This window comes from Brachycentrus maculatus, unplaced genomic scaffold (genome assembly GCF_059751285.1).
Source record: "Brachycentrus maculatus isolate JH-2025_06_01 unplaced genomic scaffold, ASM5975128v1 h1tg000169l, whole genome shotgun sequence".
NCBI classification, from domain to species: Eukaryota; Metazoa; Arthropoda; class Insecta; order Trichoptera; family Brachycentridae; genus Brachycentrus; species Brachycentrus maculatus.
Genome location: NW_028280922.1, coordinates 170,186 through 197,802, shown reverse-complemented (window position 1 = coordinate 197,802; position 27,617 = coordinate 170,186). Strand labels below are relative to the sequence as shown.

Sequence of the window (27,617 nt, the reverse complement as noted above, 5' to 3'; positions counted from 1 at the left end):
GGTCTCAATCCTACGGATTGGTCTGCAGCAACAGATGACCTCTTCTTCGCCGTTCTCGTCTATTTTCGGAAGCCCTCTTTAGCTCCTCATGCATCGATAGGGGTTAAACATTAAATGTTTTATTTGCAACAAAAAAGTTTTTATATTATCTTTATTAAACAACCTGTATACAAAAAGAGGATTAATATGATTAAATAAATAATACACCAATATAACTCAAAATCATAAAATATTTATTAGTATAAAACATAATTTGATAATTTAGCAATAAAATATCGGGCGATCAAATATTAATCAGGATGGGGAAGGTTTTATAAGAATGAAACTAGAAATGTCCTTAGAATGTATTTTATTAGCCACATTAAGTACCCGAACTTGGCACTTTTTTCATACAAAACCACATCGATATCCAACCACAATTATTTAGTCATGAGGCCAATCTACGCTATTATTAATAGTTATGTATTAATATAAACGCTGGTAAGGGACCGCCCTTCCACCTTTTTACATACAAAAAGTTTATGAGCATTATTTTCATATGGGACTAATTAGATTACTAACATCGGGGAATGTTTTAATACTAAAACAACTTCATTTCTCGAGTGTGGGAGGACAAATACATATTTTCATGTGCTTTTCGTACAGTGGAGTAACCTATCCGGGAGTAGCCTGTGTGACATAAAGTGTAAAAATGTACAAATAAATGATATTCTTACATACCACATTTTTATAAATTATTTTGTTGCTACGGATTGATTGAATTACTACGAAAAGTTTTTACTTTGTATCTACAAATCGAATACAGGCATTTCTCATTATCCACAGTTAAATGTGATTGAGGTCAGAGACATAAAAGAAAAATCTCACTGTGGAATACATGTGATACTAACTTCTTGGGTGATAGCTTTCACCCTTTGTTGTTAACCTATTTTAATATTATTAAAAAACAGGAATTCATAGATCGTTTGAGCTTTATGAAGAACTATAAAAAGACAAAAATTAAAAAACCAAGCTATGTGTAAAAAAATTGTTTTCACAATTTAAAGAAAAATTATTGGATAATAAGCATATTTGATTACCTTGCTGGAAGTCCCGGGCTGGTATTTGAAACACAAGACTGATTACCTTGCGTTCCTATTATTAAGAATCAAGATAAAACTGCATCAATACAACACAGTACCCTATGCAGTATTGGATGCGGATAAGGGTTAGAAGAAACTGAATTAAAACGTATAATTCTTGTTCAATTATGAATTTTCATAAATGTAATCTTCCAATATCTAAGTGTAAATAAGTCATCATCTTTAATATTACAATTCTAGTCTTATGATCTGTCATTTCATTACTAATGGCGTAATGAGAATGCCTGTGTTTTCTGTACTCTGTCGAGTCAAAGTAAGTTTGACAAAAAAAATGTATCTACTATGTATGTATGTGTGTTATAGGAACAACTTAGTTTAATCAGCCTCAACGCAGGACTTAAATTAAATTGAATCTCCTACGTACCGATCATTTCGTAACTTCTAAAATATTTGGTAGACACAACATTAATGAGCCGTTCTTATTCATTATTCAATTAATTTTCTAGTACATATATTGAACCTACAATGTCACTTTCCATTCAACCGCTATATTAAAATACTGCTAAAAGTCAATAACTACACAAACGAAATATTTAGACACAATATGGAAGCATTCTTATGTTCCAAATTGGAAACATTTTTGAGTTATTCGTTACAATACATAATTATTTATTAATGATTGAGTCGGTGTTTATCTTACGCAAATTCATATTATTTAATATTATCGTTATTGAATCAATATTGATTATTTCGATCGTAAAAGTTATAATATAAAATATTTGTACCTACATTTTATTATTGTAAGGTTTCTTGTTTCTATAAATTATTTCATCACACAAAACGCTTATTTAATAACGAAACATAAGAACACCACTATCACTCATTATATGTATATTCTGAGCTAATCTCCCCGATGTTGCGTGACTTCGATAGTAATTCAGTAAAAGCTCATTGATTCGGACATCGCCACAATTCTATTCTCTCCGATCAGTTTTTATACAGAACATTCGATAATTTGAATGTTTTGTGCAAAATTTGAAATTAAATTATGAAAAACTATTCAAAATTCCATAAAAAAAACATTGACAGCTTTTGTTATTTTCTTAAGAAAAATATGAATAATGTTGGAAACATTGCCACGCATTATTATAAATAATTCTTTTTCTCTTTTGTAATATTTTTTTAAATTTTGGTTACCTCAGTTTCGAATCGATGAGCTTTTACTGCACCATAAACTAAAAACAGTATGACATTGAGCTAGAAAACATTTTCTTAAAACTACAAACGCCGAAGTTTGATGGTGTGTATTACATATTACTTTAAGAAAGTGTTAAAACCTCTTATTAAATACATAAACATAAGTTATTTATTATCGGGAATACTGTATATATCACTGAGGGAACATTTTTTTATACTAGATAGGTACAGTGTTACATCGCTCTCTAGCTTCAATCAGTCATCGCAAATTGATATTGCAGCAGGCCGACCATAGGTCTATATCCGAGTGGTTAACCCTGCAGTGCCATTACAGGTGGTTGATATTCTATTTCCAAATACTTAACTCGCAAAATAAGCACATTTTGTGCACGTCATTTCATTTCCTTGTGGCTACGACATGATATAGAAGGTACCTACATTTTGAAATGCTGGTTGGAATTTTGGTTAGTTGTGTATTTCCAATTTCCATACATTTGAAAACATGTTAGATAAATTCTTATGTCAGAGTGAAATATAAACATTACGATTTATAACATTTTTAATATCTGGCTGGCAGATCTATAGATAGCCTTGGTGATTCAGCCAAAAATTGACATTTGATTCATTCAATTTATTATTTCTTTGCACTTTTCAAATAGTAATTTTATAATTTTCACAAAACACAACCAATGAATAGAATTATACGAGGTACATCTGTACTGTAAGCATGTTGGGGAAATGAGTTTTTTCAATATTTAACCATTTTTTTTTGCAATGATATAATCAACTTTGTGTTGAATATAATAAACCTGTAATAATTAATTTAAAGTTATGGTTCCGCAATGATTTAATAGTGGTGGTGGTTCAATAGTTATGGTGTTCAAAAAATAGATATGTCTATAAGTTCTTTAACACATTGATCGTCAGGACTGTTTTAGCGATGAAGTATGCGAGTTGTTTGAATGATTATTTGAAAATAAAATAAAAGTTACCGTAATATCCCATGTAATATTTCAGTCACCAACGCCAACGCGTTAAACAAATGGCTGATATGGTCACAAGGTTCATTTTTGTTGCTTTGCAACCATGTAGGTACCGCTGCAATCGACTTTATTGCATGGAATATATCCGTATAAGTAACTTCTATAAAAAAAAAGATTCTGCTGACGTTTCAATGAACACTTATAGTTCCTATAGACAGGCAAATGTTTATCTATAATTCCTGGTGCGAGATCCTGTTAGTATCAATTGAGTTATTATTATTTTATTTGTCGACATTTGCACTATGACATCAAACTGACATTTTGTGATAAAAATAATAACTAACTTTTTTATACCAAGAGAGCTATCTCTGTTAGTACAAAAAAGTCTACTTTGCCGCCACCGGAAGACATAGATGAGCCGGATGGTCTGCCATGTATTTGTCTGCAAATCATTAGCGTGTGTACCAGCTACTACAAATATTGCAGAATCTGAGTCCATCCAAATATACAAATACCTTAAACATCAGTTGCCCTTTCTATACTCAGTACGACACTTTGGTCTACCATAACAGAGACAGAAGTCATGAGACCAAATTGGTGAAATACATTAATTTCATAATACATAAAAAAATTATAATGAATTGAAAAATAAATGGATATTATAATGTGACTGTGTCAACTTTTACCCTACAATGCACATTTTTTTCTTAAAATTTTAAATTACATTTATTTCTTGTAACTGCACGGTTCATATATGTATCCTACTAATTCTGTCGCATGAATATTACTTTATTTATTTCATTATACACATGTATAATGTCTTTTTTTTTATTTTAAATTAAAATGTTTAAAAAAATAAATATTTAAATTTCATGCTGTTTTCGTAGGCCTAAGTGGCCCATTATAAAATACACCAAGTTATGTGCAAGTTCAGCGTGCTAACCACTGCACTACAGAGGCAGTTGTTGTTTGATTATCAATCATATATTATTTTTATTTCGACAGCTTTCTATTCTACCCTCGCTTTTTTGTTCAATATGTAAATGATTAATTTAAATTAGCAAAAGTGCGAAACTTGCTGTTTGTACTTTTCAATAGTAATTCAAGATGTACATATTTGATTCATATGTGCATCGGAGCACATTGTAGGGTTGAAATGGAAGTGTTTTGTGGGGTTTTTGAGTTTGTTAATATAAATTTGAAATTACATTTCACATTTCCAAAATACACATGGCGGACTGTTGTCGCGGCACGATTCTGAGCTGGCACTTGTTGCGGACGGACGTGGACTGGGTGTTCATGAGAGAAGTATTATTCTGGACTGTAACAGTAATTTATGTTAATAGTAATTGACTGCGGACTAAATTACGCTCGTTATAAAAATGTATAACAATATAAGCTCACTGAGAATTAATCAAATTCGTCACAAAGTCGGATAAGGTAGTTTTCGATGTTAACTTTAGTTCTGTCTGGGTTAAGTACCTAAGTGGGAGATAATTATAATGACATATTAATTTAATATCTTATTAACCTCCATTTAGTCGCATATCCATCATTGACACTGAACACGGGTATGACCACAGAAAATATGAGGACAATTTTTTCAACCATACGAAACATTCATTTAAATGTTTTGCAAATAGTACAGAACATCATTATACTGCTGCAAAAATGAAAAAACCTTAAAAGTTACGATTAATTATTTAAAAAAAATTGTATTCAATGCAATGCCCTATGCACAAATAGTGTGGATAAAAGTCAAAAGTAGAAGAAGCTTCCCTACGCTGCAATAATAAGAGATCAAACTTAAAGATGTTTACTTGCTAATTCATTTGGAATACAACACTACTTTCTCAATATTTCGAAAACATACAATGCATTGAACTGTCTACAACATCTGTGGTAACGTTCCGATAGTGTCTTTTTGCAGTCGTGTGACAAAATGAAGGTTGTACTACGACAACACCGGGAGTAAACATTCTCAACTTTCGTTCACTTCACGGAGAAGTAATGCCGACTAGCAATTTAAATAATATATAAGATTCACAGCAAACACATTTGATTTCCGCACACAATTGTTTCGGCCTCACTGCGAGAGTCCCGAGATCCGCTGGACGAGCGGTTAGACGTCCTGACCACTGGACGACAGCGAGTATCAGCCCTTCCCGAAGGTGGGTAATATGACGGACACTGTTTTTCTGCCGGAAGAGACGGAAGCGGAGTCGGTCTTGAGGAGTTCCTTCTCGGCAGAATTCTGTATAGTATTGAGTTCTTGCGTGGTGGTGAGTTTGCACTCTACGGAGTGGAAGTCGTGGTCGGGGAAGGCGAAGGTCTCTCCCTGCTCTCCCGATACCATCGGGGAGCTGAGGGCACTCTCCACATCGCAGAAACTGGATCTGAAAAGCGATACATCTGTAAAAACAACATACTCGCAACCAGAAGATCTTTTAGTGAACTATCTAAACTTTTTACATATTCATCTGCCAATAAAGTAAAAGTTGCTTAACATTTCATGTACCTACAACAAATTACTAAAAGGGAAAATGTCTTCCTTAGGGCGCTTGTGCACGAAATTTTACTGTCCGGCAGAACTACTACGAAGTTTAACAGTTTAGCGTGATCGAGTTCACGAGCACCGATCGAGCGCACCAATCCGGAGAAAGACAGACAAGTGCACAAGCCAATTCATCTGTTTTTTTTCATGCTACACCGGACCGCAAAAAATCGAACAGTAAAATTCCGTACAGTGCACAAGCGCTCTTAAGTAAATTCATTAACAAAACAAGTTTTTTCCACATTTTGTCTGAAAAGGGATGTGCGGTACATACTTGTGGGGAGGCGGAGAGGGGGTGCGGGAGAGAGGGAAGCTCGCCACCTCACGCGGCCCGGACAGAGAGCGGATGGAACCAAACGTCTGCGCCGGACTCAGTGGAACCCCCGGAGCTGACAGTCCACTGGAACAAAAAATTATGTATATAATTATAACAGGGACGATATCAACATATGTATTTTTATTTATAGATTTTAAGTTTAGTTTGTAGAACTCCATTAAAATTTATGTATCGAATGTTAAATCATCACTGATTTTTTTACTAAGTAAAAAAAAAAATTATTTAAAAAAATCAGTGTTTGATTAAACATTTAATACATAAACATATGTATAATATAACTAGGACCATTGCAACAAAGATTATATTGTAACAAGGATTATTGCAACATAAGTTATATTGTAAAAGAGACTTTTGTATCACTTTCATCTCTCTGATGGGAAGATCATAAAATCTTTTCAAAAAAGATAATGCTAGTGACTGTTTTTCTTATAAACATTTTTTTTTTAACGAAGATTAGTAAAAGAAAATTTTTAAAGTACCTACCTATGTACCTACTTTCTTGATATAAGTGCGTAATCATAATGGGTTAAAATATAATTATAAAATGAGGCAATCAATCATTATAAAAATAATAGATTAGGGGCAATAATGACTAGTAGGCGATGAGATCAATATGTATTAAATAAAGGCTTTCATATTATAGGTAATGAGTTAATAGAACAATAGCCCAAATTGAAAGTCAATTTCCTATTTTTAGAATACACATAGGGTGTTTGTACTCCCGCTAATAAAGGCATTTAAAATTCTATTACAATGCCTGATACGTTCACATTTAAATTAAATACCGCAACCGAATCTAAACGTCGCTTTGTTTGAAAGAAAGAAAAAATAAGGCAAATTATACTCCATTAAACGTTTTCTCACACATACGTAAATTGTTGGAGGTTCCTAGAATATTAATAGCGTTTTTGGACGTCAGAGATCGCGGAAGCACGTCAGTTGTAGGGACTGTTCATAAATATTATGGAAGCTAGAAATGTAGTACTGAGTGCCGCGTAATACCGTTTTTTTCAATTACATTAAAGACATATTTTTTTACTAAGGTTAGTTACTTGCTGAAGGTATTTTTTTTACGGTTATATGCTCCATATATGGTTATATCTATTTACAATGAATCCAATTTTGTGTTTGGTCGTTGTTTAAAATATTTTTTTCGTGTTTTTATCAGATTTAAATACAGGAACTACTAAAAAAACAATATTACTAAAATATCTGACAAACGGTTACTAAAAATAACACACTGAAATGAAAAAATATATAAATATCGCTTTATCTCAAGTGAACTAATATAAAAATAAATTTGTTTTTTACGGATTATCATTAATAACATTTATCACCCTTATCCAGTTGAAATGTTAAAAATTCTCAAGTAAATTACCGGTGCTCTGAATCCATGTGTCAAAAAACTCATAGCGAAGGCAACCGCATTCGTTAGGTTTGACGTGATCCACAATAATTTATATCTTTACTTGCCTGGGCTACGTTTCATGTTTTGTCTCTGAATGCTTTCTATTTTCTCGTGAATTTGTTTTTCTGTTGGTTGATTCAAGATTTCGTCACTTAACGCACGAATAAACCAATATTTTATTATTACGAGTTTATGTTATTTGCAAAATAAAATGTTATGACGTGATTTATTTCAAAAAACCATTTGATCATTTATTTCCTTTTTTCCTATTCTGTCTAATACTCGATGAAAAAAAAATTACTATCTCAATACATCGAACACTGACAGTAGGAAAATTTTACTATCTCGATACATAAGCAAGACACGAAAACTAGCAGTTGACAGCTGCCGGCATCAGATGGCTATCGAGTGGCAGGACTAGGATGAATTTGAAAGAAGTTCGTTATGTAAAAAAATCAATCGTCAATCCTATTTGAAGAATTGACCCGTAAATCATGTTCATGAATACTGGAAACGCAGTGTGTAAACTGTAAGGTGAGCACACACGTGCGTGTACGCGATGACGTCACGCCACAGGGTAGCTGACGCGGTAAATAGTCGGAGAAGGATGGAGTCGGTAATAAGAAGTAAGTACTCGTATGTAGGCAATTTGAGCCCGAACAATGAATGTAATTACGATGATTTCGAGCAGCTCCGAAGGCTGCGTTTGTGTGACTTCCGGTTTGTAAGAATGGCGACCTTTCTTGTCGCGCGCCGCCGACCAACCCGACACTGAGTGTGGGTAGATAGTAGATAGTACGTAAAGCTGCAGCGCTTTAAGCCGCTACACTGTAGAGATGGGTAATTTACTGCAGAGTCGCTTCCTTCCTTACCGTAAAAAATAACCGCTGACAGCGAAGATTCATTCGGTATGTATCCCAGTTCTCAACGTAGTATTTAAAAAAAAAATTAAACATAAACTCTCTTTTTACGAATGATTTATGCATTTCAAAATCAGTCATTTTTAATTTCAAAGTTCTCGATGTTGTAAATATCAATAAACAAATTTTTAAGTATAGTACGTTAATGAATAGAATTTGAAAAATTGAAGCCAACTTATTTTTTATATTTTTTATAAATACATATACAAAAATTGATTAGATGTTTCAAAGATACGAAGCGTCTTATTGTGTGAAGCGAACATCCAATTGCAAGCGCAAGCACTCAGAGAAGTGATAACTGTGTAAATATACACACACAATAACGGGAAAAGATGCGAAAATTACACATTGTACGATAAAAAAAACAATTAAGCGGTTATTTTAAACTGGAAATATTCCTATCAAAAATCATTTTTTAAGAGGTCGAGCTAATTAATTGTTTAGTAGGCCGAAGTGTGCGGAATGTGGATTATTACCCTAACGATAAATAACAAGAATTTCGGTATTTTTTTTAATTAGAGATGCTTTTTGGAAAATTGCGAGAATGGTAATATAACAGTTCGGGATTAAAAAGCGCTCGCTGTATAATAACAACATTAATTAGTCAGAAGAAATGTTTCTCCTTGTAAGAAATACTAAGAAATTCTGTTCTAACACGAAGGACGTGTCAAGAATATAAAGTAATAAATAACTGAATTATTTTAAGCTTCAGTTATGTTCTCTTCTAGAGTTTCTTTAACAGCTCTATACATAGTATAATAAATGAAAAACTTTTAAATATCTTTATAGATATTTAAATATCTTTTTATATTCGCTAGTAACTACATGTGAAACTAATATTTCTTAGTATTTTCCCAATATTTATAATTTATTTTAACTAACTATAAAACTAATAAGTAGGCTTGCCAGATTTCTGAATCACTCTTGCCAGATTGCCAGTGTTCAACCGGGACACCGGAATGCCCCCAGCGTGTGGTACAGTAAATAAATGACAAAGTAATTATTTTTAGACTTCTTTTTGTCATCTATAATCAAATTTAATTTTTACCTAGACGTGGAGTAAACCGGCCGGGACACCAGGATTTTGTCTGAAAACCGGGACGTCTGGCAAGCTTAATAAGGATAATAATTCTTTGTCCAATCCATTTTAATGTTAATAGCCAGAGACCAACTCAGTATCCATGCACTAATTATTTTAAATATTTTTTTTATCGTTTTCAGAATAACGGACAGCAGGAGAATAGCATAAAAAATACATATTTTTGGAAAAATGCTAATGACGCATATTTCAAAGAAATAAACGTGACCATGCCGACGCCGACGCTGATAAAATTTTACTGTTTCATGCATTAATAATAAGAATAACAATTTGATTTCATTTTATTTTATTGTAATTTTTTCAGGAAAGATTAATATGGCAAGGTTAAGAGAAAGATAATCATAATACCCAGCAAATTATCATTCCGAAAAACCAATCGCAAAAAGACCACGGTGGATGATACAATTTTCGAAAAAATAATTTACATCGATGATAATAAGTATTGCTTAGATCTACATCTTTTTTACTCGCACCACGTCTCACTTCGAACAGATTTAAATTTTGAGTGAGTAAATTATTAGCAAGATTATTAGCGTACAAAAATACTAAAACCTTTTGCCTTATGGGCATATTTCTGTGTACAGCATAGGACACCCCACAACGTTTGTGGAACAACAATATTATGGAGGATTCTTATAGTCGCCTTGCGGAAAAGCCAAGAGTCATGTGTCGTCACGCAATTCTAAATGGCAAGTTATTTGCATTTAAATAGCGATTCAAGTCGGAAAAAATATATTTACAAAAATAAACTCAAGTAAGGAGAGTTTTTTTTAAGTACATTAGTTTATTTTATACACATTAACATTGCTTCTGCGATATCATTAGACTGCAACTACTGTTATTACTAACTAACTTACAGAGCTTCGTGGGAAAATGTTGGGAACCAACTGTGATAACATCGATGATTACTATGGTGCTTGTGTGTCTGACAGCATGCAACAGAAAAATATATAGAAGATCACCTGTAGAAGCTTCCGTCAAGAAGAACGAGAAGAATATATCTCAAAATACCTATTAATTTCTCTCAGTTTCAAACTCCGTCGTAATAAGTTAGTTTTACTTCATTGTATTAATAATATAAGCTGTAGTTTTAACAAATATATAAAGATCATTTAAATTATCATTCACATGAAAAAAAACTCTGCTTTAGGTTAGCAATCATCATTGCAATTTTTGAATATTATGTACAGCCGCTCTAAACAGCGACTTACGGCACAGTAGAGCCACAAGTCGTTTTCAAGCCAGGATTTGTCTTCTTTGTATGCTGTTTTTACTTTAGATTTTTCCTACGTATTATCTTACATTCCTTTCCCCTCTATCTTTTTTCTTTACAATCTTAAAATGTTCCCCTTAATATTAAATAATACGGTGAAAGAAAGCAAAATAGTTTTTCATGTTTCCTTTCAGGAAATCAGAATGCTGAAAAGCTTTGAACGTAAAAATACTTAGTGGTATCTACGATATCTGTTCTCAGGCAACCCAATCGATTCTATCGTTTGAAAGGTCAGTCTGGCAAAGTAGACACAGAAAAGGTCGATTAGATAATAGGTGAGCGTGCAGCGTGCAGCGTGCAGCGTGCAGCGTGCAGTGGGCAGTGGGCAATTTTCAACCCCTCCGCCGTTAGCAGACGTATGGCATTATGCAGCGCAAGGAGCCGTGCTCCGTATATAGCTAGTACTGTACAAGGTAATGCAAACGTGGCTCGCGTTTTGCACTTGCAAATGCATAATATGAAGTTAGTGGCTCTACTTGATGCCTTCGCGTGACCGGCGCGAAGAAAATTATTTTTGCCATTTATAATAATTATTTATGCATTATTTTGTTATTTTAATTCAAGGTGGAGTATATCGTGTGTGAAATAATAAGTATTTGGCCGTTTGAGTCAGCTTGCCGTTATACTTACAAAATTATTTAACAGGTATCGGTACAAATATTAAAATTAAATTTTAAGTGAAATTTTATGTCTTAATCTAATACTAGGTGTAGATAAAAATACAAATACGCTATACAAGGAAAGTATGCAATATATAACCCATATATACTGCATACATACAGATACTCGTATATTGATCAAACATAAGAAATTATTTAAAGTAAAGTACTATATAGACTCTTTACCGGCAAAATACCTATAACGGTAATAGGTAAAGGTCGATTTGTGTTTTTAAATTAATTGGCGATATTTTCTTGGGAAAGGGTAAATACTCGCTCATGTCAATACATCAAACCAATGCATCAAACCAAACCACAGTAAACAAAAATTGAATTTACATATACACAAAATTTTAAATGACTTTTTATTTATATTTTACGTAATTTTATTGTGTTTAAAGATGTTTGTTTTGTTTACATTACGTATTTAAGAATATTAGGATATATTCAACATTAACAATCCATGAATCCATTGAAATATTTTAGAATTAATTTTACAAAAAAGAGTTTATTTTGCAAATTTTGTTGAGAATATATATTGTGTGCCTTATAATTCAGTGCAAGAAAATATATACATACACTGAAAAGTTTCTTGCGAAAAAATTGATTGACCCTAGTTATATATGCATTTGAAAATAGGATACAGAAAATAATAGCTCAAACGTAAAAAATATTAGATCTTCCATGTTTTTTTATACGATGTTCGTTTTCCCAGTGAAAATACTAACGCTTGAGATATTGAATGATTTATCTTTTAACATCATAACTGTGTAGATACGAGAAAATGTCTTCTGTAGATTATTATGTATTTTGTAAAAATAAATATTGCTTGAGGCGCAATATGAAGGGCCTGCGGGGACTTCCCAGGACATTTGAGATTTCTATTTTGAGAGAAGCCTCAATCTAATTTTAGCTCCAAGGTCCCAAAGCACCGCCTGATAGCATTATTTATTGCTCATGAGGGTTAAGCGACCCCTTCTCTCACCCCGTTGGCTGCTAGCTGCTGAATAATGTATATTTTATACAGTTACTTCTCCAAATTTTATCTGTTTTTTTAGGCAAAGTCCACAATAAAATCCAACAATAAATATTGGTATCAGAAACATTTTGAGGCAATGTGATTTGTTTATTGTGGACTATAGATTTTTGAATCTACGTAATTTGTTTTATATGACTTTAGTTTCTTTTTATTGATTTAAAAATATATATATTATATTTCCATGAAAAAAGGTGCCGGAACGCCGTTCCACCGCCACATTAAAAAGCCTTGGTAAAAATAATTGTATTTTTTAAAATTAACGTAACCAGTGTAATTGTTTCCGTCTCATCAAAAAGGGATATGTTTTGGTTGCTTTAAGACATTCGATTAACAAATGGTAAGAGATATTCGTTCAAATTTAGAGAGCGTATTGAATACTTATTTATAAATAGCGAAATTTTAAAAGTTCTGTACGTCGAATGCTCCGTAATAAAGTTGTTTGTGCAAATATTCGATAAGAGATTAAGTAATTTCATAAGAAACACACAAAAGTGTAAGACTACGTGATATAAGTATATTTATTTTCCATTGCCACGCGACCAAACCATTCAGCCGTAAACATAAATATGTTATAAATTAATGACTTATAATAAATCGCTTCAAGTTCAGCCGTTAATGGCCGTCGGATAACAATATATTTAAATTTGCGACTATTTTATTTCAATTTGCGACTAAAAATAGAAAATGGGACAAGAAACTATTTGGATACAATATTAAGCTCGCGTTTCAGCTCAAATATGCACATGATTCGATAATGAATTTCCAATAATTGGTCATAAATAAACAGACTAAAAAACTAATAAAAAATTTAGTAGACTCAAAAAATCTGTGTTTGATTTAAAATAAATACATAAATTAAAATGGAGTTCTACAAATTAAACGCCAAATCAATAAATACACAAATAAACAGCCCATATAAAATATTAACAAATTCCTACTTGATAAAATAATAACATTATTAATATTGGAAAAAATTTCATTACAATGCGCCATTTTCGTAAAATATGTACTATCTCAAGGGACATGGACTTATTCAGTAATTATATTTTTTATTAAAAAAGGTATCTTTGGTCAAATATATTACATCTTTTTTTATGGGTCGGATACAATAATACTCGTAATATGTGTCGATTAGGTTAATACTCGTATAATGTCCAATAACCTCCTAGGCCCTACTAATATGTACTCGTAATATGCTCGCCGTTTTTTGTGTGCAAAATTATAATTTCATATTACATGCAGAATTTACATACTCTTATATCACATAAGAGGCATTAGGTCTAAATGCTCTATTTTGCAATGCGATTATTACATTGAAAAATGCTAGATGGCGCTCCAACATCGCACGAATGTATTTTTTTATGTATTGCACTTGTATTGATAAAATTGCCTGTAATTGTATAGATTGCCATTAAAAATAAAACCTGTCAATTTAGAAACTAAACTAAGATGCCGATTTCTCCATTCACGTAGTAATGTTTAGAATTTGATGGTGAAAAATAATAAAGAAACTGGCATAATATTACTGATGTAATATTATTTGCTCTTTATAAGCTCTTTAGGAAATTAGCGCCATTAGTTTACTCATCACACGATTAATAATCATGCTTTAACGTATTCTTTCATCAAAATACTTCTGATGAAGAAAAAAAGATGGACATCTCCCCAGACTCCATATTCTCATCCTAATAAACTACTTTATCCTTGTTGAGAGTGCAAAAAATCTTAATGCCAAGTATTCGTTAATTCGCGACATAATTTTCTGTAAATCCAGGTGACATTTTACGTAATTGATTTTTTCTTAAAACACCGTTTTTGCATTGAAAAAATAAGTTTTTCTTTGAAATAATTATATGGGTTTGAAAAGAAACGAGTTATTGAAAGGTAAGGAGTCTTAAAAAAAAATCTATATTGTATATTTTGAAAAAAAAATCCAATATACATTTTTTTTACCGTGAACACACGTGCAGCCCTGAGCGCGGCTGAGTTCATTCTGATTTGAACGCTCGAGACAAACTTGAAATCTAAGCCTTAATATGCATAGCTTTTGAGTGGAGCCAAATCCAGTATTTGTGAACACATATTGTGAAAAACTATGTTCTAAAGAACAAGATACTCGCAGCCAAGGTAAATCTTGGCTGCGACTAGCTACAGGTTTAGCGCGAATGAAAGAAAAATAATAGTAAGAAGATAATAATGGAATTGTTTTATATAGCGTATTTCCCGAGTGAAAAATTAATTTAATGAATTACGTAACACGCTTTGTATAATGTTTGATGCGTTTTAGTTACGAGTATTATTAATCCAAGGGACACCGCGGAGCTGAGAGCCGACAGCGGATTGAGCGGATACTCGACGAGCTGCAGTAGACGGCCATTTCCGCAAATCCAATTAGGGATACGTGCTGCGAGAGCTGTGACCAACGAGCGAATTATTTCCACTGAACTTCACGACTACATTCACGTGATGCGAGTACCCGATGCGCGGTACAGCGGCTAGCTGCCTAGCACATTGCATGCCTTACTAAACCATGCCGCAACTGAAAATTCGCGACTTTACACAACACCAATTTACTTTTATGTTTTTTTACAATAACAAAACGGAAGATAAAATTGTAGATATTTTCAATTTACTATATAATTCTATCTAGTAAACCTTTAAATAGTATTTAGTAAACCTTATTGTATTTGATTTGATTAGGAATTTTTGTTTATAATGTATCAAAATCGCTCATTGATCTAATTAGATTAACTCTAATTTAGAGTGGTTTATGGGTAGCCACAATTTGTATGAAATGCGTCAGAGTTTGAAATAATCGTCAAGGGACTCGTAAATCTTAAAGGTAGATTTCGCGAGCTTGTACGGGTACAGGCATAAAAATCTGAATAGCCCAGCCATTGCCATTATTCTCCTTTTCCTACTTGTTATTCGTCCTTCTATTTACATTCATTTAGCAGTAAAGTACTTCGTTTTAAACATATCGTCTTAATTATTCCTTCAAATATATTTCAGTCATTATTTCCAAGAATCTGGAGCGCAGGACCGATCACCCATTTGTATGATCAACGGTCGAATTAACACCGCAACGTTCCTAGCTCACGTACCCGACAACAGGCAAAACAAGAGGCATGGCATACCATCGTCTATAGGAGCTTCCTAAAGAACCTATACGAATGCCCACCTAACAATAACTATTACCTTTTCTTGGCCGTCCAATCTTCGTTTTAATAAATTGTTTTCAAGTTATTGTAAATTAACAGTAACTTAATTATTTCTACTCCGATCTACGTATAAGTGCGATTAAATATAAATAAATAAATAATAATGTAGCTACGCGTGTTTTAAATAAATAACTGTATATATAATGATCACTCAAATAATCGTGATAAAACGTAATCTATCGCATGCACTTCATTATTTTTAATGAAACGCCCCTCAGAATGATAACCTAAATAGAAAATGATATATAAAAGTACATATCGCTCATTCCTTTCAAGAACGTCATAAATCAAAAAACCTGATTTTTCAGGAGAACTTTTTTAAAGTTTAAAAATATAACACAATGTTTTAAAAATAAATATCAAGCCACTTATTGAACTTTTTTCTGTGCAACAGATCTTTTTAGGTAAAACCTGAAGGTTTTTTCTCCATTTGAAAAATATTTAGTATATTTAAAAAAATTATTAAACAATACCTTTTCTTCAAAATGCAAAAACAACACTTTCTGACCTGTAGCAGGTAAATATTAAGTTAAAAATATGCCGCTTTTGCTGGAATATAGTACATTTTCTGGGCATTCCGAAAACATGCACAACTGAAAATTGACGATTTTTGATTTATGACGTTCTTGAAAGGAGTGAGCGATATACAACATATTTCGCAATGAAATGTTTTATTAATGGAATCAAAATATTTACATTGTGAAATATTTTCAGTATAAGTTTAAATAAGAAATGGTGCCAAGAACGAGGCATTGACACGACAAATCGATAAAGATGGTATAATAAAGCGAAACGTTTTATTTTTAATAATAATTAAACAAATTTTTAAGAACAACAAAAATAAGTTTTTATATTATTTCGTTTAATATTGGTCAGAAATCTAAAAAAAAGTAAAACACGCGTGAATTATTTACACTAATGACGAAAATAACTGTTTAAGTGACATTTCTCGACCGAACGACAGCGTAGAGAAAGTGCAAGAAATAAGGAGTTTCTGATGTTTAACGAAAAATATTTATACGCAATAAGATTAACTTCAAATATTAATTAAATTAATTATCAATTCGCCAACTTCGCCAAATGCAACGAGTAAAAGAGAGCATAAAAATCGAGAAAAAAAGCATTTACAGTTGGGTATTATAGGGGGAAAAATTATACAGAATCGAGTACTAATATAACATTTATTTCACTCTAGTAGTAGAAGTCGGTAGTCCGTAGAGTGAATAGTTTTAGTTGTTGTTTTTAAACTGTTATTTTAAAAAGTAACATTGAAATATTGACTAAAATTTGTTGTTTTATGTACCTACTCTTTCGCACGCATTTCAGAGATAGACACGGTATCTGGCAGAGTAAGTCGGATTTGTAGTAATAAAAGTCGTAATAAAAACAAAGTATTCCCATACGATTGGGAAGTGTGAGGCGATGATGGCATCGTAGTCATTAAATAGCACTTCTCTTCACTCGCTGCGAGATACTCGATACTAGATACTCGCTAACCAGCTAACCAGCTAACCACTCATCCTAGGAACGTCTGGCTACTGGTTAGTGCACCTACTAACAAACCAGAGATTACGGAGCCAAAAATAACTTCCCTATTGGGTTTACGCGACTATTTCGTGAAGAGAGTTATTCCTTCGGATAAACAAACTAAACGGAAGACCAGAAATAATCAGTTTTCCTCAAATTCATCGGGGATGTTCTGTTTAGGACTCAATAACTGACGCCTATTCGCAGCAAAGTTTAACAGCGCCGCTAAATAGGCATGAAAATACAATATGACACTGGTATTAAATAATATATCCCATTCTTGACATATGCATAATACAATAATATAATATTACGTGCTTCTTTTAATAAAATTCGACCCAGTTAAATTACATATGCATTCAATATCACAATATATTCATGTTGTGATTCACTACCACCATGCTATGAGTCACAGAGAAAAGTTACAAGTCTGAAGATACGATACAGTAGCTTATCTTTAAAATACGCCAAACAAAACAATCGCGAGTTATTGTTCTCGAAGACTGTTTACATTGGCAGCTGTTTTCAGCGACGATAATACGATATAATAATTATTTTAATTATTTCATTATTTTGTCGGAGACTACAATGGCTCGATTCATCACTCACTAATGAAAACTGATTTAAAATAAAAAAAATCACATTACTAAACATTCATTAGTTTTGATTAAAGAAGGAAAATGTGGATAACAACAGTAATTAATGTCTAAAAATACCCGTATTTTTTATTTCATTTAACTTATTCACATAATATTTTAATCTCCAGAAAATATATGTTTAAATATATGACCATTTCATACCCCAAGTGCCTCCTATTATTACTGTTTTACTCCTTTTTCTCTCTCATAGTACCTACAATTCCTCGTCAATCTCGTTTCCCATATAGCAGTAATGTCTTCCACCCTGAGTTCAATCACTTAGGTCATCTGCATCCCATCAAACACATTCCACTCTTATGACGATGAATCAGGAGCGCAGGATTCACCACACTGACTTCATATGGTATAATCTTGATTTGGTGCGGTGGCTAATGCATTAATTGAAGAATAATAAACGATAAGATAGAATTTTGACATCCGTTAGACTCTCTATTCGTATAACTCGTTATTGGTACTCAGTACGACGTATCGTAGGCTCGTTTTTTGGCACGAGTGGAAAACCTCGCGCCACGCGGAGTGTAAGAAATATTAAGAGACCACGATGATCAGTTCGAGCAGGACTATTGAGAAGAAAAATAATATTCGTACGACTCGAAACGAATTGAGTAAATAACCTTCTTGTAAGTATTAATGTCCGTCGAAGCCAGACAGTATTGTCTAATACCCGAACGCACAAAACAATCTTTATTGTATTGTATTGAAGAATACAAACTACGTTACCACGACAGTAGCCAAATATCCAAAATATCATAATGTATGCAAGTTGTGCGGTTTGGTCGAGTTGTAGTTACATTTTCAAACAATGGGTTTCTAGTATTGAATGTTCTGTGGATATTGAACCACGCGTAAACATGCACATAAATCTGAATCTATAATGAAATATTTGAGGTGTAGACGTCATAACTCCCCACCCCCTCGACCAAAAATTTATTCACATTTGAAGTAATTTCAGAAAATAGATGACGTAAAACTGGCCAGAAAAATATGTCTAGGTTGATAAATAATAAAAAAAATCACTACCTACGTAGGTATACGTATCTATGTATTTATACGATACTAAAAAGCTTACATAAAAATTATACATTTTGAGAATATACCCTCACATTCAAAACACGGGAATAAATGATCAGCAGTGGTAATAAAAAATGTCAGCAAGAAATTCAACAAAATTAATTTATTTTAATTAATGTTGTACTTAGTAAATACCACTTTTTCTTATAATCCACTGTGACACGTGTTTCTTTGCATTCCGCAACATTTTCAAACGATGCGGAATGCATCGAAACACGTGTCACGGTAGATTTTAAGAAATAGTGATATTTACTAAGTAAAATATTAATTAAAAATGGATAGATTTTACCACAAAGTGACTGCCGAATCAATTAATAAAAATTAATTTAGTTGCGTCCTTCTGTACACTGAGTTTGTAAGATGAGTTTTACTCAAATATTGTACTTATTGGTATATACGAGTGTTCATTTTTAAATAAGGGTTTCTTCAAGGTACCTTATTAGAAACCTTATCAATTCGAGAAAAAAGGAAAATATTAAAAACAGCTCAGAAAATATTTTCTTAAAATCGTGTAGTCTATGTAGTTAGTCAATGTAGGCACGAAAATTAGTAACTCGAGTACTGACCTCATGGAAGTAACTAGGAAGGGTAGCGGAGCGGGGCAGGGCGGGGCGGGGGCGCGGGGCCCCCTGCTGCGGGGGCACACGGGGGCGCTGTTCCGGGGACACCACTGGCGCCACCTAGAGCCACCCTTCTCCAGGGCCGCTGAAACAAACAATCAATCGTTGCATTCCAAACTAACGAGCGATTTTCTTTACGCAGGAATTAAAATCCAGAGTGAAGTTCGGTTGTAAATTAAATATTTATTTTTATCTATGGTGTTAGCACTTATGTGCTCAAAAATCGTGTGACGTATTCCTGCAGATATTATTGCTTAAAATAGTTCATTTTAATATTCGGATCAAAGCGTAAAAAAAATATATACTTCCGAAATAAACTTGAAGGACCTACTCATATATATTGGGAAAACGGTACACTTCTGCGGTTATCAAATTTTGCATCAAACCAAACATCGCAGGTACAATGCATAATGTAACATTTCCTCGATTTACGAAGGTTGGAATGAGTTAATGGAATGAAATAATTCATTTTCCACATAGAAGTATATTAATTTTGTATTTATTAAACATTAGTTACACATTTTTATGTTTACTTGTATTACAAATCTAAGTTTTGTCTAATTTAGAACGGCGACTATCCTAGATAGTCAGGTAATGCAATAAAAAAAAACAAACAAAAAAAACATACGTATATTTGTAATATAGATTTTTTTTAGATTTAGCTAGCGGGCTGAATCTCATTTTTGTTCTACACAAATGCAATTACGCCAATACACAACCAATTAAAAACTTCAATTAATTTAATAAATTAACATTATCGTAACGAATTATGTACCCAGATGGTTAAAATATGTAATATAATGAATTGGTAGCAAATTTATACTAATATATCGGTGTAAATACGAGCAATTTTACCAGGAACAAATATTTGATTTTCATTACGTTACGCAAAAATAGGTGTTTAAGCGTGTGAATTGAAATGGAGACACATTTGGCAATGTTTGGCATGTAATTTTATAACCATTGTTTTACAAATATATATTTAAAATTATAATTAAGGCAAAAAAGGAAGCACTGTTCAATTTCTTGGTAAGGATATTTAATAATATGTAAATTCTGCACCTGAATGTATAACTACCCTATAATTCCCATACAAATAAATTTAGTTTCCTATCATGTTCTTCATACTACTGGTTTTATTGTGTAGAAAGTTCTTAAAATAAATGAGCTATTTATTTATTTTATTAATTTATTTTAAGAATAATCAAAATTCTGAAAAGAAAATACTATTAAATGACTGAGATAACTCATTTCCGAAAGTATAATTTCATCCCTTCTCAAATTTTTTTATAAGCAGTTAGGAAAGTTCCGCATTCAGGTGACGAATTGTTTAGGATTCGGAGTTTATGATAAACAAATAGCTAAATAAAGCATATAAAGCAAGGTGTTATTAATTAAATCAAGATATGACGTCTGAATGAGTAATAAAATGTTCGAGAATCAAACGCGATGCCATTTGAATGGTTCATTTTAACATGGTGCAACATTAGGTGTGTTACATGATTTTTTTATTATTTTACTTGGTAAATGCCACTTTTTCTTAAAATGTATTAAGACACGTGTTTCGATGCATTCCGCATCATTTTCATATACCATATGTAAAGCAAGTCTAGTATAAATTAGCGTCTAAATTTTATAGATGTTTCCGAGAAAATTTAGACTAAGCTTCGCACACGGTGTTTGAATATACGCGGAACGCATCGGAATACAATACACAATAGTTTTTAAGAAATAGTGGTACATATTAATCAAGTAAAATATGGAGTAATATACTAATATTAGCATAAAGTGGTTGCCGAATCAATTAATTAGGTTACATAAAATATCTCGGACACAACTCTAAAATTAAGACATTAATTTAGACTAAGCTTCACATACGTTGTATGAAAATGATGCGGAATGCATCGAAATACAAATGATATTGAGAAAGTGGTAAGTATTTATTAGATGTATGTTTTGTACTGACATATCTTGGTGGAACTGCATTTTATAGAATAAAATAACAGCTATGTAGTTTATTCCACATCATCGCCAGTCTGATACTGCTAGTTGTTATTTGGCTCTATAGTGGTATAGATATTAGGTATAGGTTTACCTATGGTCCTCGCGCTCGCCTGCGGGCTGAGCGGGTAGAAGTCGCCGTGCAGCGGGCAGCGGAAGCCGAGGCGCTGGTGCGCGCGCGCCGCGTACCTCGCGAGCGCGCACAGCGCGGCGCCCAGCGCGGCCATGAGCGCGCCGGCCGCCAGCAGCAGCGGGCCCAGCGCGCGCGACGTGCCCGTGAACTCCACGCGCGCCGCGTAGTGCGCGGGGCCCTCGTCCGCGCCGCGCCCGCGGTACGACGCGGCTGCAACACACAAACTCACTCATCGTACACGCTCATCCTACAATAGTTGGTTATAATTTATAATTGTCATTAAACAAGATACTCCTGTTTTCGTATTACAGATATGTATGTATATACTCTATACTATACTAAATAAAATAAAAAAACATTATACAAGAGCATATTTTGAATGTATGTATTTACAATTTTGTAAATACATACATACATTCGTTTAACATACATAGATAAACATTGTTTTCCCTATTCGTGGGAGAGAAATAGGGAAATCAATCGTAAAATTTATTAAAAAAAACAACAAAAGCACTTTAAAAAACAGTGACACGGTGGTACACACCAAACTAACAAAACGAAGAGTTTTTTTTATTGTTTCGGCTTTAACTTTGTGGTAAGACACGTTACAATGATTAAAGAAAACACTTGTTTTATACCACTTGAGTTTTATCAAAGACTACATGTTTCAGAAGTTAAACTTCCATCAATAATATATACATTAAATAATATATTGTTTCAAAATTCTTCACCTTTGCTTTCCATTTTTCCATTGTTTTCAAACTCCGCCCCTTGACTAACCCCCTCCCCCTAAATTTCCCCCTCTCCTTATTTATAGAACAATTTTTTATTTTAGTTATTATACAGACCTGAATGATGGAAGTTTAACTTCTGAAACATGTAGTCATTAATAAAACTCAAGTGGTAAAAAACAAATGTTTTCTTTTATCATTAAAACGAAGAGTAATATAAAACAATAAAAAATCCACAAACAATCAAATACTTTCATTGTAATTTAAAAAAAATAACCCTGGACGCGATGCATGTCCGTTCTTGTTCCGACAACAAGAACGGACACACACCCGGCGACCGACGAGTCTCCGATCATGGTTGGACGTTTGCGTTCGTTTTTCCTCCAGTCGAGCCGAAAACATTCAAATACATCATTACGTCGAACTCGGAGCTTAAGCAGCGACCAGGGTCGCAGCTTCGGGGACCATCGGGTCGCCGGTATTACCGTTGACCATATAAGTCACTAATTAAAATATATCACTCATCTCTACCTTTGATAATTTTGTAATTTTGCTATTGTCGTTTTCATATGATTTTTTTACTCTCGTATGCCTATGATTCTTGATATATTGTATGTCCGCCTCCGTAGTGTAATGGTCAGCACGCTCGGCTACCTTTCTGGAGGTCCCGGGTTCGACTCCCAGGGGGGGGGGGGGGTCAAATAAATATAATTGATTTTTTCACTCTAATATTTATTTCATATTACGCTGGACTGGTACCTGAAGCGGAGCAGTCATCACCCTTCCTTCGTGTGTTAACCAACACTGCGTCTATATGATGCAGTCCCCCATGCACCATTGGGGTACGGATAAGGGTTTGATGCCTATGAACATTTGTAAATGATCACGGCTTCAACAGCTACCATATTTATGTATATATCGTATACATATTTATCTGGAGTCTTTAAAAATAAAAGTAATAAGTATATAATTTTATATCCAACTAGACCTGGGAATAGATTATGAGAATTATGGATTTAAGTAATGGTTATTGGTCTTCAAAGGAACTCACACATCGTTAAAGAGATTATATCCACTTCAAGTAAAGATCATTACCAATTCCATTTCATTTCATTTTAATCGACATACGAGTGGGTACTTAGGGTTATTTTCGTAAGCTCCGAATACTAACGAACCAATACATACTATCAATATCATAGTTATATATGCGTATGTTGATGTATACTCGAATATTGGAGTTGCTAGAATTGGCATTCGTTAAATATGATTTATATATTTTTGTGACAGCTGTTTCGCCAAATGATGGCATTATAAGACTGTGTCGAACTGTCACACGTATGCAACAAAAGTGCAGAATTTGTTTAGAGCAGTCGATAGAGTAGTATTCTTCCATTGTGTAAAGAGTGCTTTTATGTAAGGTGCGCAATTGGAACATACCTATGTACAAAATCTTTGGTTATTACGCCCAAAAGTCAGAGGGTCAACTGTAATTTCTAGGATTTCTCGTCAGTTAAAATATTTTGTAATCTAGAGATTGTCCAAAATCTTCCAAGAGAGAGAAGGCAACTCGCGAAATAAGCGTACGCGGGGTTGGGTTTAAGTTTTTGAATTTATTTTCTCCCGAAAGATTTAAATGAGTATACAATAATGTACCAACATTAAAAGTCTGACTTATGCTACACTATTTATACCTATATATTCCTAGTTGTGTTTATCAATAAGCATTTATATGCCTTAAGATTTCAATGTTATATAGTATAGATGTTACAATAGTACAGGATTTTTTTATTTTTAATTGGAATAAAACAAAACCGGAAAATTCTGTCCTAAAGAAATTATAATAAAATCATTTGTATCGTATACAATAATATTTTATTTGTACATTTATATTTTAAGATTGATAAATAAATTAAACGTGCATATTTTACAAACACCATCAAAACAAAACGGATCCAATAAATTTAACATACGGAATGATACAAAGTGATTTCTTACAAGCAGATTTCCAATTTTCATAAAAAATTATTTTAGTAAAGAAATCAGGTAGGTAGGTACTAGGTAATGTATTTTTACGTCTTCGATGTTGAACTATTTTATTTTATTTATCCTTCAAAGTATAAAGCTCAGCCGGGGAGCTTTATTTAGTAAAAGTCAGAAGGTGATTGCGAAATGTTATATCTGAGATTGAACAAACCCGAGACGGGAGACGGGATACGAGGAAATATATTTATATTTCCTCTTATTTAAGACATATTATTATTCCACAAACATACTATCAGATCCGATGATATATAATGTAAATATGTAAATTACATTCCCAAGGACCGAGAACTGAAAATACGGCGACCTTTCATCTTAATCTCCCGTCGGTAAGCGAAATCTGACAGCAACCCAAAATATTTACACCACAAACAAACAAATATAATACTTAGCTTGTTAACTTGTGTGTGTTAACCTAAGTATAAACCGAAAAAGGGTTGTTTGTCATATAATACAAAAATAAGGGTTTATTTTAGATCCATCATGCGATTTTTTGATGTGATATTTTTCAAAATTTATGGTGATTTCGTGGGTACGTAAATTATAAAAATTAATTGAAAAATGGTTACTGTTCTTTAAGTAAATGTTGGTTTGTATGCTCAATACGATATAAATATTATTTTATAAACACGTGTCGATCATTATCGTCATTATCATAAGTACCTACCTACCTGTGAAGTACGCAATTTTTGCAATCTTCATCAAATAATTTAAAGAAAATTTGAACAGAAAAACAAAAAAAAAATATCATAGCAAGTGGGCTTCTGAAGCGGCATTTTCACGAAGTCAATATTTATGTCATTACACTAAGCCGAGTCAATATTAGCCCCATATAAAATTATATTCCGAGACAGTTGAATGTCCACAAGCCAATTAAATAAGCTGAGTGACTCAGTGGTCTGCCATCGCAATCGGCAACGAATAAATGACGATTTATGCAGGGGTTATGTTTGGCTACCATCTACCACATAAGTAAAAATGTGTCTAATGGGTGGAGATATTTGTTACTTTTTTCGGTTTATATTCCTTTTAAGGTTAAGTTTTTGATTTCAAATTGATAAATATATCAGGAGTTTTAAATACGCAATACGTAACCAAACGTGCGCACTGTTTAGCGTGATTAGCGTTGAGTGATCGAATCAATAAACCGAATTTGTGGGTTCGAATGATTTTGGATTCGATCGCCGATTATTGCGTATAAGTACAAGTACTTCGAATCTAACCTTAAAATCTTAGATCTAAGTCTCAGATGAAAGTGCTAATTAAATCCTTTTTTTTTCGATAACTTATACATCCTATATTATAAGGCATCAAAGTCTAAATCATAACAATGATTGTCCAGCGTAGGATACACTTTCTACCAAATATCACGGAGTGCGTTAGAATTTCATGGTCGAAATAACAGATTGTTTAGTTGAGGTAGATAAAACACCTTGTCGAATATCAGATGAATCCAGGTTCGTGTCCTGGAGCAGTCAGTTTTTTTTTTTTAATTTTACTTGGTAAATACCACAGTATCGGTATTAAGGTGTTTGAAAATGATGCAGAATGCGTCGAAACATGTGTCACCATAGATTTTATGAAGTAGTGGTATTTACCAAGTAAAACTTAAATTAAAAATGGATAGATGACTAACAACAGAGTGACTGCCGAATCAATTAATGAAAAGTTTTATTTTTATGTGATAGGTTTATAATAATTTGTAATATAATAATGAATAAATGCGTGATATAAGTTTAAGTTATTAATTTGAAATATACTCGTAAGTACGAGTATAGAATTTCATCCAGTGAGAATAGTTGAATAAGCGTATGGGATGAAGATGGTATGAAGGCATGATACGAAGGTATTATACGTCCGCTGCCAGCCGAGATAGTGAATGGTGTTTCCTAATAACGAAGACATTTGGTCTCAGAGTATTTAATGAAGGAAGTTAGTTATACATTCATGATTGCATAATTTATTAAGTATTGTCTTCTAACTTCCGACCTGCCATTGTTCTCCGCCAGTACTGCTAGTCCGCGGGATATATTCGCTCGTGTGCGCATAATACAAATAGGTGACGTGAAGTGACTCTTACACAGAATATGATATTGTAACATTAGCTCTAAAAGGAGGAAATCTACCATTCATAATTCTGGAGACAAGACATATGATAAATCTTCAGTCTGTCGTTAGTCGAACGTTTCGGTTCTAGCTAATGAGTGAATCTTAATATTTTACTGTCGAAGATTTACTGCAAGAACGTAAATATTTTATTTATTCCCCGACGGATTTTGTTATCAAGATTTATTTTAGATGTCTCATAGAGATGAGGTGGTTATGTAAGTCTTTGAGCATTTACAGGGCTTATAACATGTCATCGACTGGTTTAAGTGATCACATTATATACACTTAATGTACACGCGTAATGTTCACTATTTCACCCACGTTTGACCAATGTCTGTTTTTTTTTTAAAATAACTACACCACTTAATTTCTACTTCCCGAAGAATCCCATATTCTGTAATATTATATCACACACTTTTTATACCACAATTTTTCAATATAATGTGAATTGTATCGGTTGAAAAATATATACAACATCTGAAATTTTAGGAATATGGTTGTCAATCAACGATAGAACGATGAATGTAAACATAACATATGAAGTAATCGCTAAAACCAGCCAATGACAGGTCATGAGACCTGTAAATGATTCGAATTTCAGATTAGCAACTCAATAAACTTACATATTTAAGTTGTGATACTAAGAAAAACTTTCATTTAAACGACTGAATCTAATCGGTTAACCATACTTTACTCCAGTATTTAAATTACAACGAGCTGCGTAAAACAAGCGATCGATTAGCGATCCGATCAAAATCTACTACACGTATTTGTTATGGGATGGTTTATTTCCATAGAAGCCTTAATGCTGTGTAAATATTCATAAGAATTATTCAATACGTATGTATGTATATACTCTATACTATACTAAATAAAATAAAAAAACATACAAGAGCATATTTTGAATGTATGTATTTACAATTTTGTAAATACATACATACACTCGTTTAACAT

At 32.9% G+C, this 27,617-nt stretch overlaps 1 protein-coding gene across 3 annotated transcripts in view; it reads right to left on the bottom strand.

Annotated features, from left to right (window-relative positions):
• Positions 1-4,252: 4,252 nt before the first annotated feature.
• The window catches only part of LOC148308326 (uncharacterized), a 64,404-nt gene continuing 41,039 nt past the window's right edge, over positions 4,253-27,617 (bottom strand). For all 3 annotated transcript variants that reach the window (XM_088261883.1, XM_088261882.1, XM_088261881.1), the window contains 4 exons: positions 21,745-21,993; positions 19,596-19,734; positions 6,091-6,216; positions 4,253-5,658 (listed from right to left, as the gene is read on the bottom strand). In XM_088261883.1, the coding sequence (XP_088118009.1) occupies positions 5,418-5,658; positions 6,091-6,216; positions 19,596-19,734; positions 21,745-21,993 (755 nt within the window). In that variant the 3' untranslated portion in view covers positions 4,253-5,417. The remainder of the gene's footprint in view (positions 5,659-6,090; positions 6,217-19,595; positions 19,735-21,744; positions 21,994-27,617) is intronic.